Below are 14,283 nucleotides of genomic sequence, written 5' to 3'. Positions count from 1 at the left end.
ACCGCTATTGAATCCGTGACCGCATTTTTCTCCGCTTGCGTAACATATCGCGTGACTTGCTGATTTAGGAACGTGAGGGAATGGAGCGCGAGGGAGGCGGGCCCTGGCTGCGGTGGGAGGAGCCACGAGCGTCTGCTTCCGTGTTCCCCCCCTCCCCTCTCGCTCCGTATCTTCCAACCTCTGCATCTTGATTATACCGCGTACCGGCGGTGCTGTTTTCATGCTTGACGCTGCTTCTTCCGACTAATTTAGGTGACAGAAGGAGAAAAAAAAGTCAGTTGTACAAAGGTTCGCTTCCCACCCGCCTCCCATCTCCCACCCTCCACCCTCCACCCTCTCCCACCCTCCACCCTCCACCCTCTCCCACCCTCCACCCTCCACCCTCTCCCTCTCCCACCCTCTCCCAGCGTTTATTACCGCCTACTCCTGCACATGCATCCGAGTGCTGGGCCCCGGCGTACCGGCTCCAGCCATGTCGGCGACCGATGCAGCGGCTGCTGCCGGTGACAGAGCCCCCGGGGGAGAGACAGGTAGGTCACCAGGTAGTGTTTAAACCCACATTCTCGACACATCCACCGGTGGGTTATTTTAATTTGGCGCTGATAGAGTGCGAGCTGCTCTGTACACAGCGGGCGGAGAGCTGAGCTGAGCTGTCGGTCGGTGTTCCGCTCTCATTGGTGTTCACACTCAAACTAGGTCAGTAGTTCAGTAGAGCAAACTCTCGTAGTCGAGGATTGACGCTGGGTGCTGCTGTACTGAACTGGCCGCATTGCCCTGGTTTGGAAAATACACCACAATGAACAGTTTTTTTTCTTTTTCTATCTCTAGTGCAAGTGTATTTACTACTGTAGACCTGACTGTGGAGTTTGTTTATAGACTCCAGAAAGGCCCGGGGTTCACCGTCAATATAAACTTACTTGTGGCTATGCTAACACAAGTTCATATAAAGCCTAGCTTATCGAGGGTCTGTTGTTGTTTTTGTTTTTAAATCTTTGAGCGAACTAGTTTGGTTTAATTGTTCTGTAACACTTCTTGAATGGAAATAACTGTTTATTAGACTGTTTATTTTTCGGCCCAGTTCCTCTGTGTTAAGACTTTAAATCTCTCCTATTATTATTACTACTTTTGAATAGTAGTAGCTTGTTAATTAACACATGTAAGGAGAATACTGTGGTAATGAAAGAAAGTTTTGGAAAGCTTTCTAGCAGCACATTACCTAGATGATCCTGGTACTTAATGAAACTTGAGTGATGTTGCTCTGGCTTCAGCTCAGGAGATCTTGTTTTATTTTAAGCGCTGCTTATGCTTTGAGTCAGTATTTCTTTTTCTTTCTTTATTTTAAGTAGATAGCTTGTGGAGGGGATGTAAGTAAACATATACACAGATTTATTGTTGTTAAGTGAATGTAGCAGGTGTTGGAGCTCTGTCTATAAATACCTCACTGTATGAAAATGGGGAGGGGGGATCATTTTATTATTGTTTTTTAGTTGTATATGAGCAATAGTAGTATGTAGACTTCAGAGCAGGAATGAGAAATTCACACACACACACACACACACACACACACCCTTCTTTTCTTAAATGAATCTGTGAAGGATGTTGGAATATGACCAAGGTGCTGTGGTGTTTCCTGCAGTCGGTGCTCCTGGATCTGAAGTGTGCTTAATGCATAAACAGTGCTTGTGTAATATGTAGGTCAAACTCAGGACTGTTGTAGGCCTTCTCTCTGATCTCTGCTTCACACCACAAATGAGCATGTTTAAACAAACAAAACAAAATCTTTTAATTAATGAATTGTCTTTGAACCATCCCTGTGTAAGAGAGTCTGTGTAACCCAGTCTATGTACCCTAAATAATCATGCAACAGTATAAAAAGTTCTGTAAAAAATTATTGCAGTGAGGAAACCCAATATATACCGTATGTACAATATATATACATTTGCCTCGCACCTTTTTGGTTGGGGGTTCGAATCTCGGCTTTGCACCGTCTGCACAGTGCTTCGGGGATTTCCTCAGGGTACTCCGCTTGCCTCCTCCAGTCCAAAGACATCCGCTGCAGGCTGATTGGCATTTCCAAATTGCCCGTAGTGTGTGAATGTATGTGTGATTGTGCCCTGCGATGGGTTAGCACCGCATCCAAGGTGTCTCCCACCTTGTGCCCCGATTTCCCTGGGATAGGCTTCAGGCCCCCCTGTGATGCTGTGTAGGATAAGTGCTACAGAAAATGGCTGGATGTCTAAGCAGTTTTGGTGGTGGTTTAGGACTTGTTTATCTTCAGTAACCGCTTTGTTCAGAGTCCAGAGTCTATCCCAGGAATGCTGTGTGAGAGCTGGGACCACATCCTGGATGGGTCACTAGTCCATCTCAAGGCACCATTAACACACACAATCTCACACACATTCACATCTAGGTGCAATTTGTCATAGCAAATCCACTTGCAAGATTTATTTTACTTCTTAAAGCTGGGAGGAAACCAGAGGAAACAAATGCAGACATGGAGAGAACATGTACAGAAACTCCATAAAAACAGTAACCTGATCTCTGGAACGAACTGGGGAGCCGTGAGGCAGCAACTGTACCCGCTGTGCCATCTTACCTCTCTGACTTTAAATATCCTCCAGTCAAAATAGAAGTTGTCGCTTATTACCATTTATGACCTGAAACAAAGATTTATGCCATGTTTAACCTTATGTCTAAAGGTCCTTTCACACTAAGCGTGACGCGTTGAAGTGAACCGAATCGCAGACGAACGGTGCTTTCACACCGAACACGCAATGATCTATCGCCTTCGGCTAATTCACGCCTGCACGCTAGGTGGTGCTGACCGGGAATGCATTTTACGCCTGCACACTAGGTGGCGCAACCCACTGTTCAGCTGATCGGCCTATCATCTTTGACCACTGAGAAGACTCACTTAAATGTTGGCGTGTAGCACCACAGGGCACACAAACTGTTAAGAAGCATAGAAAAAGAAAGAAAATGGATTTCGCTGTGACTTTTATCAAAAAGTTCTTTGTTCTCAGGCACCAATGATAACGTAGTGATCTTGATATTGTTTCGAGGGAAGAGCGTCATCGCGTCGTACATTTGCGTCGCTTAATCACGCTCCGTGTGAAAGGCCCTCAAGGTTTTCAAGCTATCTGCACTCTGTGCCACATTTTGAGTATCGTGATTGATTCAGTTTCAGTTTCGTGTTTGATTCAGTTACTTACTTTTTCTAATTTCATGTTGCTGGGGGAAGGGTTGTTATTGTTATTGATGTATTATATAAAACCTGACTTTTCTAGGACTAGAGCACTCTAATTAGTATGCTTTTGTGGTTGAGTGCTTGTATTGAGAGCACTGCGAAAAAATGAATGGCTTGTGCTGAACGTACTGCCTACCATTATGCAAACCTGTGTACGGAAAAGGCGTATGGAATTCCACAATCGATCTACAGTTCAGAAGGAATTTTTCAGAAGGATCCTGCAATTATAACCCACTCCCCTAAACGAGCCCAAAACTGGAGTATGGACTCAAGTATTCAGAAAAAGAGTGAAAATGTTCTGAGCTCTTTCGTTCTATAATTCAGAGCCATACTGCCTACTCTTTGTGTGTTTTAGTGAAGTCAGCTATATGAGCAAGTATATTGTGAGCAAGGCCCTTAACCCTCAATTGCTCAGATGTATGAATGAGATAAATGTAAGTCGCTCTGGATAAGGGCATCTGCCAAATACCATAAGCATGACGCTTGTTTGGTTACTTCAAACCTTTTTATGAAATGTCCTGGATTGATTACAGTATAAAAAGTTTGTCAATAAGCACTTTATCCAGGTCAGGGTCGGGTTGTATCCGGAGTCTATCCCGGGAACACGAGCACGAGGCGGGAATACAGACTCGATGGGATGCCAGTCTATTGCAGGGCCCTTTTAGAATCTGTTTACCTTAAATAACTACCAAAACACAGGAAGGATGTGTTGATTGCTCTCGAATTCTTTTGGCTAACAAAGTCACATCTTTAGTTCATACTGGTGCACAAGAAGTAGAGATGGATTAGGATATGAGTAGAAGTTTGCCATTTTTAATCCTAACTGGTAATGCAACACTGGCATGCAGTTACTTATTTAATTTGCAAACTGGGAGTTACAGAGTAAATGCTAGAACGGAAAATGTGCATAGTGAGAAGTGAGAAAGAAAGTGCTTTAAGTTTATGGAACAAAACTCTGTGGCACGTTCTGTAACTTTATTACCACTTCGTGGTCCGTGCCTCGAGAGTAATAACTTCTGTCCAAATTGGCACTCAGATGATTTTAGTGTCTGAGGTTTTTGGCACCGACAATATGAAACAGCTCATTATTGTAATTGTAAATTATTTGCACACACAACATTTTTAAGTGATTTGGAATCAAGTCCGAAAACAGAAACGAGAAAGGCCTCTTGTACCTTACTCACACAGCTGGCGGATAACACGAGACAAACCTTTCTCAGAAGTAGGTTAAAGTAGGTTATTTTCAGCCACATGCTGTTGCTTCACCTTCTGCCTTGCTCTGATTGAACACGTGGAGACAGACAGGGTTGAAAGACCAGTTGGCAAAGCAGATTACAATCTGCAGAAAAGCACTATGCGCCAGTTATTCCTCAAGGGCATGAAAGCAAAGGCCCAGGTTAATAACGGTTGTAGTAGTTTAGAGATCTGCTTCATTTTAAAGTTGTTTCAGGTGCTCTGCGCTAGTGGAGAAAGAAGAGGGGAAATAATGCAGCTGAATTCCCACATCCTTCATGTCGCTGCTGATATCCTACGGAAAATATGTTATGGAAATTTTCTCAATGTCATGCTCGTAAACTTATCAGCTCCAGTGATTTTTTTATAGGGACTGTAAAAGAAATGATTAGGGTATCTGTAGTATACAAGAGTTGTGTTGTATGGCTTTACATTATGATGTGAAGGTAGAAAGGAGATTATCATGTTTATTTTAGCTCACAGACTGTAGTCTTGAACCTCTTTAAAGGTGCTATATGTAACATTAATTAAGACATTGATCTCTGCATCTCGTGTGTAATGTATCATATAACACGTGTCAGTCACTGGCACATTGGAGTTACCTTTTTTTTACAACTTCCTATTGTCAACATAATGTTGTTGAATGAATGCTAAAATGGCCATCCTTGGGTCATTTTGGGCATTGGTGGCTCAGTGCTTAAGGTTCTGGGTTACTGATCAGAAAGTCGGGTTCAGTACCACCAAGATGCCTGTGTTGGGCTCTTGTTCAAAGCCATTAACCCTCTATGCTCCAGGGACGCCATGTCACGCTAGACCCTGTGCTCTGACCCTAACTTCCTTACAAGCTTGGATAATTTCACTATATTGTAATGTATATGTGACAAATAGACTTTCTTCTGAATCTTCTCCTATAATGCTTTGAGATCACTCATTAATACACAATCTCTCAAGAGTCCCAGGTCCTCTTGTGGACACTCCTTCAGCACACTCTACAGGTCTAGTTCAGGGAACTGGGATGGCCATGTCCATTGAGCCATCTTTGTTTGCATTTTTATGTATATTTTAGATCATTTGCACCTGCTGCAAGATCCAGCCATAGCTTCTTAACAAAAGTCAATTTTCATTTAAACAATAAAATTCTCTTGGTAATAGATGGACTCCATGATGTTGTTTGTTCTCAGAAGTTTCTCAGGGCCTTTGGAGGAAAAACAGCGTGAAAGCATCACAGATGGTCCACTATGCTGAAATGTAGGGATTGGATACATATAACAATCCTTTTTATGCCAAATCCACCTTCAGTGTTTGCTGGACGAAAGTTCTATTTTTGTCCCATTTGACCACAGAACTCTACTGAACTCTACTCTATTGAACTTTAAGTGTTACTGTTAGTAAATAAAAGAAAAAGCATTCTTCTGCCAGGTAGTTTTCTGGAATGGAGCGGGCGTCCTATTGTATATTTGGAAACTTGGTAACCCCAAAATGCTGTCATCTTCTGCACATCTCACAGTGATTCTTTAACCATTCTGGTCACTGTGTGTGGTGGTACCACTTACTTCCCGGGTTCGGTACAGATCCAGAGGTATTCAAATTCTTAATTATTGCCCTAACAGTAGACATTGATATATTTTAAAAAGCCATTTCCTGCCGATTTGTTTTCTCCCATCTGACTTATTAGTTTTCTCTGATCTTGTTGACATGTTCTCTAGTCCATGTTGATGAACCATTAAGGAAATTTGGCATTTGTGTCACTTCATATTTATACCCCAGTGAAACTACTGACCACTTAAGAGTTTCTAAACACTCAGTTGAATAAAGAAAAGTAAAATACAAATGGGGAAAATATAAATTTTACCATGCTTCAGTTAGATTTTATTCATTTGTATATTTTATTCATTGTATTTCTAAGGGTGCTAATAATTGACACGTGGTTTTGTTAGAAAAATAGATTTTTGGTAAGTAATTACTGAAATAAATTTAGTTCAGTGAAGATTAGATTTCTCTAGATGAGAGATTTTTGCAGTGTGTTTAAGCTAATTAACCCAACACTTTATTTTTTTTTTTTTGCATAACAAAAAGTTTCTTTTTACAGTCTTGACCAAGGGTGCCAATAATTCTAGAGCTGACTGTATATGGATGTGTGCACAAGCCCTTTCCAGTTTGTTTTGTATGATCAACAACAAAACTTTAAACATGCCACTGTGATGAATAATGTGGAAATCCTAGTAAAGCATGATGGGTAGTTGATTTAATATTTGCTTGGGAACTCTCTCATGTGACGTGGCGTGGTCTGCTTTCAGAGAAATTGGAGCAGACTTGACACGGTAAATTGTCCAGATCTTTCATAAAATAGTGAATGTACTTTGTGGAACAGTTATGAAAACAGTCCCACTTATTTTCAGCATTCATAGATTTTTAGAGCAATCTTGTATTGTTAGCCCTTTTCCAGGTTTGTGGTGTATGAAAGTGTACCGAGTATGTTGTATAATTCATGTAGCAAAAACGTGCGCTCTCTGTTTGAGATGTTGGTCGCTGTGAGAAACTAATTGTTTACTTCTTTTCAGTAGACAGGAACATATCATCGCGATTAAAATGTGTGCTCTTAAAGAGGTTCTTTTGCTGTCATTCAAGATGACTTGAATTATTTTTTAAATGTGTTTGTAAATGTGTTTAAATTGCTTTAAAGCTTTTTTTGAAGCTTTTAAGGTTTATAAAAAAAATTTTAAAAAAAAGAATTGTCATATCGTGAAAGTTGCTATTTGTCTCCATCATTATATTTCACTTACAAAAAAAGCTTTTTGATTACAGAAAGCATCCTGGGAAACGCAGAGGCACAATCAAAAAGGAAATAAATTCTTTTCCACATGATTTGGGTGCGAGATATTGATTTCTTAAAGCTGGTGTTTCAATACATGTTAAAGGCAGAAAAATGCAATTTTGGCCAAGACCTGAGCGTTTAGTTAGGACAAAAGAAATGACATCCACTAAAAGGGTGTCTACTGTGATAACAAAATAAGCATTTCTTTACATGATAGTCAAAGGTTAATTAATGCAATGAAGCTTGAATTATTTGGTATAGATTTGGTCATGTGAATATTAATTTATTGAACTTCTACACTACGGTTGCTGATGCACTGCATTGGCTGAGCTGCATTACTGGAAGGTTCACCACACACCACGCATAGGAGCTGCTCTTTTTCATGCATCCATTAGATCTGCAACAACTAATCAATAATAATCTATTATGAAAATTGTTGTCAACGAATCTCATTATTGATTACTCAGTCTGCGCAAGGCACAGGTCACATTTACTCATTTCGTTATTTCTGTTCTGAAAACATGCATCGGAGAGTAAATACCAAAGTTGTGTCCCAAGTACTATACACTTGCACTATGCACTCTGCCGTCAAGTGTATGAATTTTAGAAGGGTAGCATCATCTTAAATGGAACACTAGCGGGGGGGGTTTTCTTTTTTTTTTTACTAACCAGAAGTAGAAGTCGTTTCCCAGTCTATGGCGCATGATGTCAAATGCACATAATGCGACACCGCTAGGTTTAACAGAATACCCTGAGTCAACGAGAATTAATTTCTAAATTTTCCTCTTTGTTAACATTACCTTTTATTCCCAACATGACCTCAGTCACCATCAGACGGAGGTTGTAATCATAAGGTGACATAAGAAAAAAGTGTGCGACCCACTAAGGCACGAAAGCGTTTTATATCAAATGCCACGAAGAAGATTGCAACCTGCAAACTTTACAGAGCGGAGCATGTGTAGCATGGATTTAGTGTTGTAATGCTGTAAGAATTACTGGAATGCCCTGCTTTACCTACCTTGATCTTGCCATGAAAATAGGCACTGATGCTGGTATGGCATTAAAAGAACAATAAATAAATAAAACTTGTGTAGCACGACAGTGATGCACGAGCACAAACGTATGTTTATATGCTAAATGCTCCACTGAGTGCAAGGGGTTCAGGAAATTGGTGAATTGCTTAAGAGCTTTAGTTTAAATCAAGTTTGTCATATGTTCTATTTGCACACGTGCCGTGTAAATTCTGTTGTTTATTATAATGGGAATGATTTATTGTGTAGTTGCGGTGATGAACAGTGGTAGCGCAAGTAAGATCTGTAATGTCAAATTAAAATATGTCTAGGCAGTGAGTACCTAAGCATAAGGTGCAGCTGAAAGTGAGATTTTATTATTACTTTAGGACTGTTTAATTATCTGTGCATTTATTTATTTATTTATTTATTTATTTATTTATTTATTTATTTATTTTCCCCATCCACAAAAAAAAAGCATAAATACTTGACACAACTGGACAAACATTTGTGTTAATGTAAATGTGTAACACTCGGTTGGTTGATTTTTATTTAAAAAAAATTTTAAAAAAGGTATTACATTTTTTAATCCAATTAATCGAAGAAGAAAGAACAATAGACCGATTTAATCGGTTATGAAAATAATCGTTAGTAGTCCTAGTGTCAATAAATATAATTGAGTTGTGCCGTGAATGCACTTGGTAATTTACAAGCGTTGGAGATTTATCAACGTACATGTGCTGTATGTGAGTATGAAGTAAATCAGTGATAATCGGCTTTTGTAAATCTGCTGGGAATTTTTACTTCCGTTTGGCCTAAGAAAACATTTACACACAACTTTACTAAAAGATTGATATGAGTCCCTTTGCATTTTCATTTGAAGTTGGCAGCAAGTTGACGAGATTATATACAGTAGCTAATAGTGAGAAGCTTATGCTGAAAATAATTTGACAAGGGTGATTAATCTGATTAAATGAGTGCAAAGAATGTTTGTGTGGGTTAATGTACTTGGCTAAATATTTTCTGATTGTATTATCCTGAGTTTTTATTCTATTTAATGAGTTGTTAGTAGAATAGCTTTCCTTTTTATGTGAAATATTTTTGTGGTCCTGTGCGGCTGCACCGTAATACAGGTCGTGTCTGTAAGTTACTTTCCTGAAGAGAGGGAGGAGGTAGATCATTGAAAAACGTGGCCACATCATCACCTGGTAAAGCCTAATAATCACTCCATAGCCTAGGATTAAAAAATCGGCCTGCTGCTGATCTGTTAAGGGCTATTTAGGTCACTGGGCCTGTGGGGCACTTTTAAATGGAGGCGCCAGGGACTAGAGCTGGGTCAGCTTTAGCTCGTTCCATTGAACTCGCATTTGTACTCGTAAGGAGTGAATGGGTCGTTCAGGGGCAAATTATCATGCTTATCCACTTTTTTCCTGAGGGTGCTGCTGTAAAAACGATTATGGGTAGTATTTCCTGCAGAAGTAGTAGAACAACGTTAACTGGCTTGCTCTGGTTGCAGTAGGTGTTGTTTATGTCGTGGTTTGTGTGTCGTTTTAAACTAATACTGTTTGTTGCTTCAAGCAGGAATATCATTTCAGGATGTCATTACGAAGCTCTGGAACAGCGGGTGCTGTTCATTTTAGGCTGCACTTAAAACCAGGCAAAACTTAATTTGTGGCTTAAAGAAAAATGCTACATACACAGACCTAAAGTTAAGGCGGACTGTTCCTGTGAGCAATTGAACAGTCATGCCTGTCTATTCTTCTCTAGCTTTTATAGAAGAAACAACATCATCTTTCTAACTCTTTATTTTAGCTCCCTAGGGCTATAGCTATAAAACACTAGTAGAACTCAGATAATGCTGCTGCTGCTGCTACTACTACTAGCCTAATACTAATACTAGTAATAAATATTAATAACAATAATAATAATAATCATCGTCATAATGACCTTTCACATGATTGCAGCTGCATGACTACAATAGCGTCCTGGACCTGCTATACATGAGCACCCCAATGTCTGTATGACACCTGACATTGACAGTAAAACCCAAGCTTTATAATGTGACACTCTCAGGCTTTGACTTGGCTCTGCGTCAGCTTTTAAGTACACAGAATCATTTCCAACGTCCTTCCGTAAAACGCTCACGACTTTTACTGTGAAGGTACTGGTAAGACTCAGCTATTCAAACTGCTCATTGCCTTACCGTCACAAACGACTGACTCAACAAAAACACGAAATATGCTGCTGTAAGCGATCCATTTTTAAATTTTCCTCGCGTTTCTCTATTAAAGAAGGGACGGGTATGCTGATGTCCTTTATAAGCTTTATAAGTCCTTTATACGAATGAATGACTAGTGACACCACACCGAAAGGTTTGTTTATGCCTTAACTGAAGTTACTCCCATAATTCGTGCAAAGCATCATGGGGCGTAGGAAAAAGGTGGATAGGCTTAGCAAAAAAAAGGTCGAACACCCCCCCCCCCCCCACACACACAAAGTAAAACTCCTTTATTTATGAATGTGGTTGTTAGTTTTATAAAAGGAAAATGCTGAATTCCCATAAAGCATATTGTGAATGGTGTGTTATATGACTTTAGCCATACTGTCCACACTGACCCCTTGAAGAGACATGCTCGTAAAATGTTCATTTTTTCCATTCAAGTTTGTTGTGTGTGAAATAGACAGTCATATAAGACTTTATAAGCAGGAACAAACTGGAAGGTTTTAGACTGACCAGGTCAATCACCAGACCTTAACCCAGTTGAGCATGCATTTCACCTCCTGAAAAGGAGACTGAAGGGAGACAAAGCCTCCCTAAATGTATACTGGTGTAGGCGTTTATGAACTGACTCTCTTTTGTATCACGTTGCTAAATCATGGCCTTTTAGGGTCCATGTGCAGTGCTAGGTTTTAAGTAAAGATGCAAAAATCCGCACTGATTTTGATATGTCATGTATGTCTCTGTGGAGAAAATGCGAGTAGAGCCACTTGGTTTACACGTTAATTTGTGTACCAATACAATGGAAGATTTTGGCTAGTAGTAGACCTACTCAAGTAGTCTTGAGTAGGTCTAGTCCTTAAACGTTAACCCTTCCATGACACAAATATTTATTGATTTATTTATTTATTCAGTTAACAAGTGTAAATAATAGCAATGGAAAGTAATCACAATTATTTGTTGATAGTAATAGGATATATTGTGCATTCTTATTTGGACGTGCCGATACAGTGTATGTTTCTGTTTTTAAGGACCTCTGGAAGTTTCTTTTTGTGCCTGAATACTGGTGGTGAAATCAGTCTCACTCTCTGTTCCAAGACAATTTCCACCATGGCATCCTTCCAACAGCAAAAATAGACACAGGGACACTTTGCTATTTTAGTTTGCTCCAGATGATTCTTTATGCTGGAAATGTTTTTTACTTTTAAATGGAGTTAATATTTCTTCAGAACATGAATATTCGTATATACACGAATGCATAACAAATCTTAGTGTGTTTTAAAGGCGTAAGTGTGAACAGATTAATGCAACGTGTAGATCATGATTGGTCGATTTATTTATTTCTCTGGCCTGTAAGAGAAACTGCTATTTCCAGCGTGTGGTCTTGTAGCTGCTTCAAATCAACAGCAAATCAGTACATTAGAACAAGACTAGGCAAGTTTAGTTTTGTCTGACTGCTAATGATGGCAGTACAGGTGAGAAAAATATGTCAATGCCAAGAGAGCCCCTGGCTTGCAAGGTATTGCTGAATCGTTGGTCCACTGCGTATTCTGTGATTTCAACAACAGGAAAGCAGTCAGTCGTGTAGACTCCAGAAGACACTTCCCTGCTGGAAATCATGGATGTGTGTGGGGGGGCAGTCTGGGAAAACCCAACAGTTGATGCTATGAGTGAATTCTGGAAAACAGCCAAAAATTATGGAAAAGCCTTTTTTTTTTTTTTTCCTTGTTTTTTTTTTTTCTTTATTTTCCTTTTTTTTATTATTATTATTATTTTTTTATTTTTTATTTTTTGTATTGCTGTTCTAAATGTGGTCATCTGCCAATTCCCACCTATTAGCTCACTCTCCCGTGTCATACAACAGACAACGACCATCCAGGGAGGGTGAAGTCTAACATGAGCTTCCTCCAAGATGCATGAAGCCAACCATTGCATCTTTTCAAGCTGCTTTTCATGCTATGATACTGGGCAGCTGAACAGTCAGGAAAAAAGTGCTAATTGCCTTCTTTTGCATTTAAGAGCTCACAGACACCCATGATTGGTTAGTGTCCATCAATTTTTGCTTTCTTGGACTCCTGGCTATGAATGACTGTGGCATAGTCTGTAACCCAGAGCCTGGGAGTGCTGGGGCTTGAACCCCGATCAGTAACCCAGAGCCTTAAACCCTTCAAATGCTTACCTGATGGTTGGGACTTCTGAACAGTTGCTTTCTTCACTTCTGCTGGTAACCAGACTGCAAAATTCTATAATTCTACTAGAGATAAATGCAAAAGAGAAACATCTCGGTTCAGAAAAGCCTTTAGGTTTTAGTACAAAATGGAACCATGTGAAGGACACCACACTTACATTTTCAGACTGCTGGGAAACTCTTATGTCTCGTATGTTCCGTTCATCATTTCACAGTTTATACAGTACTGAGCAGAAGTCTTGCAAAGAAATGCTGTAAAGCAAAGATGCCTTCAAAAATGTAAATGAAACCTTTCTTCAAAAAATATACTAGAAGTATCATTAAAGAGTAATAAACTAAACAAAATCAATATTTGGTGTAACGATATCTACTTTTTAAAGACTTTGACTGTCACACTTTCTTCTTCTTTTGCATGTAAATGAAATTAAACATTAATTAAACATAAATTAAATATCTGTAACGCAATTTGTATTAAAAAAAAAACATAGGGTGCGTAGGATTTTGCACAGAACCGTACATGTCGTCGACGTCGTACATGTCTACTCTTCAGAACCAGGCCTAATTTCAGCCGAGTTGTTCAGAGTTTGACATGCACTTTGAAGAGGGTACTGATGCCAGATGGGTAAACCAAACAGTCCCCATTTGAGATTAATTGCTGACATGTTGAAACATTTTCCGGGCAGTTTTCAGAGTGTGGGCAGTCTCGAGCAGATTTCTGGAAGTCTAGAATTGATTTCCTGAAATTTGAGTCAGTGTATGACAACAACAGTAACCACCAAGATCCAACGATCCAAGCCTGGGAGAAAAGCCGTTGCAGACATTTAACAATTGGGAAATTTTCAACGAAGACTGCGCTCCAAAAGGGCTGTGTTTCATGTACAGTGTCTGCACCCATGTCACGTCATGTTCGTGTACACCTTTGGTTAAAAAAAAATATAAGAAAATAAAAAATAGGAATAACATTCCAGCGTAGTGATTTTTTTTTTTTTTTTAGAAAATGTGCAATTAAGTGTAAATAAACAAAAAACATCAAAGTGGCCAAACACTGCGTGAAATCTCATGAACACGATGACTTCATTATATTAACGCCCGTTAAAGGTATTTTGATATTTACAGTATGGTCAATACAGATGAAATATGCCCGCTGACCACTTTATTAGGAACAGCTTTTCACACACAGCAGTATAGGTGACGATCAGGCAATATTTTTCCATTCTTCAGCTGTACAGTTTTAGTGAGCCTGTGTCAACTGCAGTCTCAGTTTCCTGCTCTTGGGTGACAGGATTAGTAGCCAATGTGGTCTTCTGCTCTTGTAGCCCTTCTGCCTCAAAGTGTGGCATGTTGTGCATTGCTTTTCTGAAATTTTTTTTTTTTTTGGGTGCTTTTCTGCTCACTATGGTTGTAAAGAGTATTTTTATTTGATTTACCGTAGACTTCTTATCAGCTCAAACTAGTCTGACCATTCTCCTCAGACTACTCTCATCAACAAGGCGTTTCCATCCATACAACTGCCCCGACTGGATATTTTTTGCTTTTCACACACCATACTATGTAAACTCGCTATAGACTGTT

General features: G+C 39.5%; 1 protein-coding gene across 4 annotated transcripts in view; it reads left to right on the top strand.

Moving 5' to 3' along the window:
• Positions 1–377: 377 nt before the first annotated feature.
• The window catches only part of bmal2 (basic helix-loop-helix ARNT like 2), a 32,575-nt gene continuing 18,669 nt past the window's right edge, over positions 378–14,283 (top strand). For 2 of the 4 annotated variants that reach the window (XM_053622907.1, XM_053622904.1), the window contains exon 1: positions 378–530. In XM_053622907.1, coding sequence (XP_053478882.1) covers positions 473–530 — 58 coding nt within the window. In that variant the 5' untranslated portion in view covers positions 378–472. Of the gene's footprint in view, positions 531–13,629 lie in introns of those variants that run through there. The other 2 variants (XM_053622905.1, XM_053622908.1) reach the window with 2 other exon arrangements.

This window comes from Ictalurus furcatus, chromosome 4, assembly GCF_023375685.1.
Source record: "Ictalurus furcatus strain D&B chromosome 4, Billie_1.0, whole genome shotgun sequence".
NCBI lineage: Eukaryota > Metazoa > Chordata > Actinopteri > Siluriformes > Ictaluridae > Ictalurus > Ictalurus furcatus.
The sequence above is the reverse complement of the archived record's forward strand: the minus strand, read 5'-3'. Positions and strand labels throughout refer to the sequence as shown.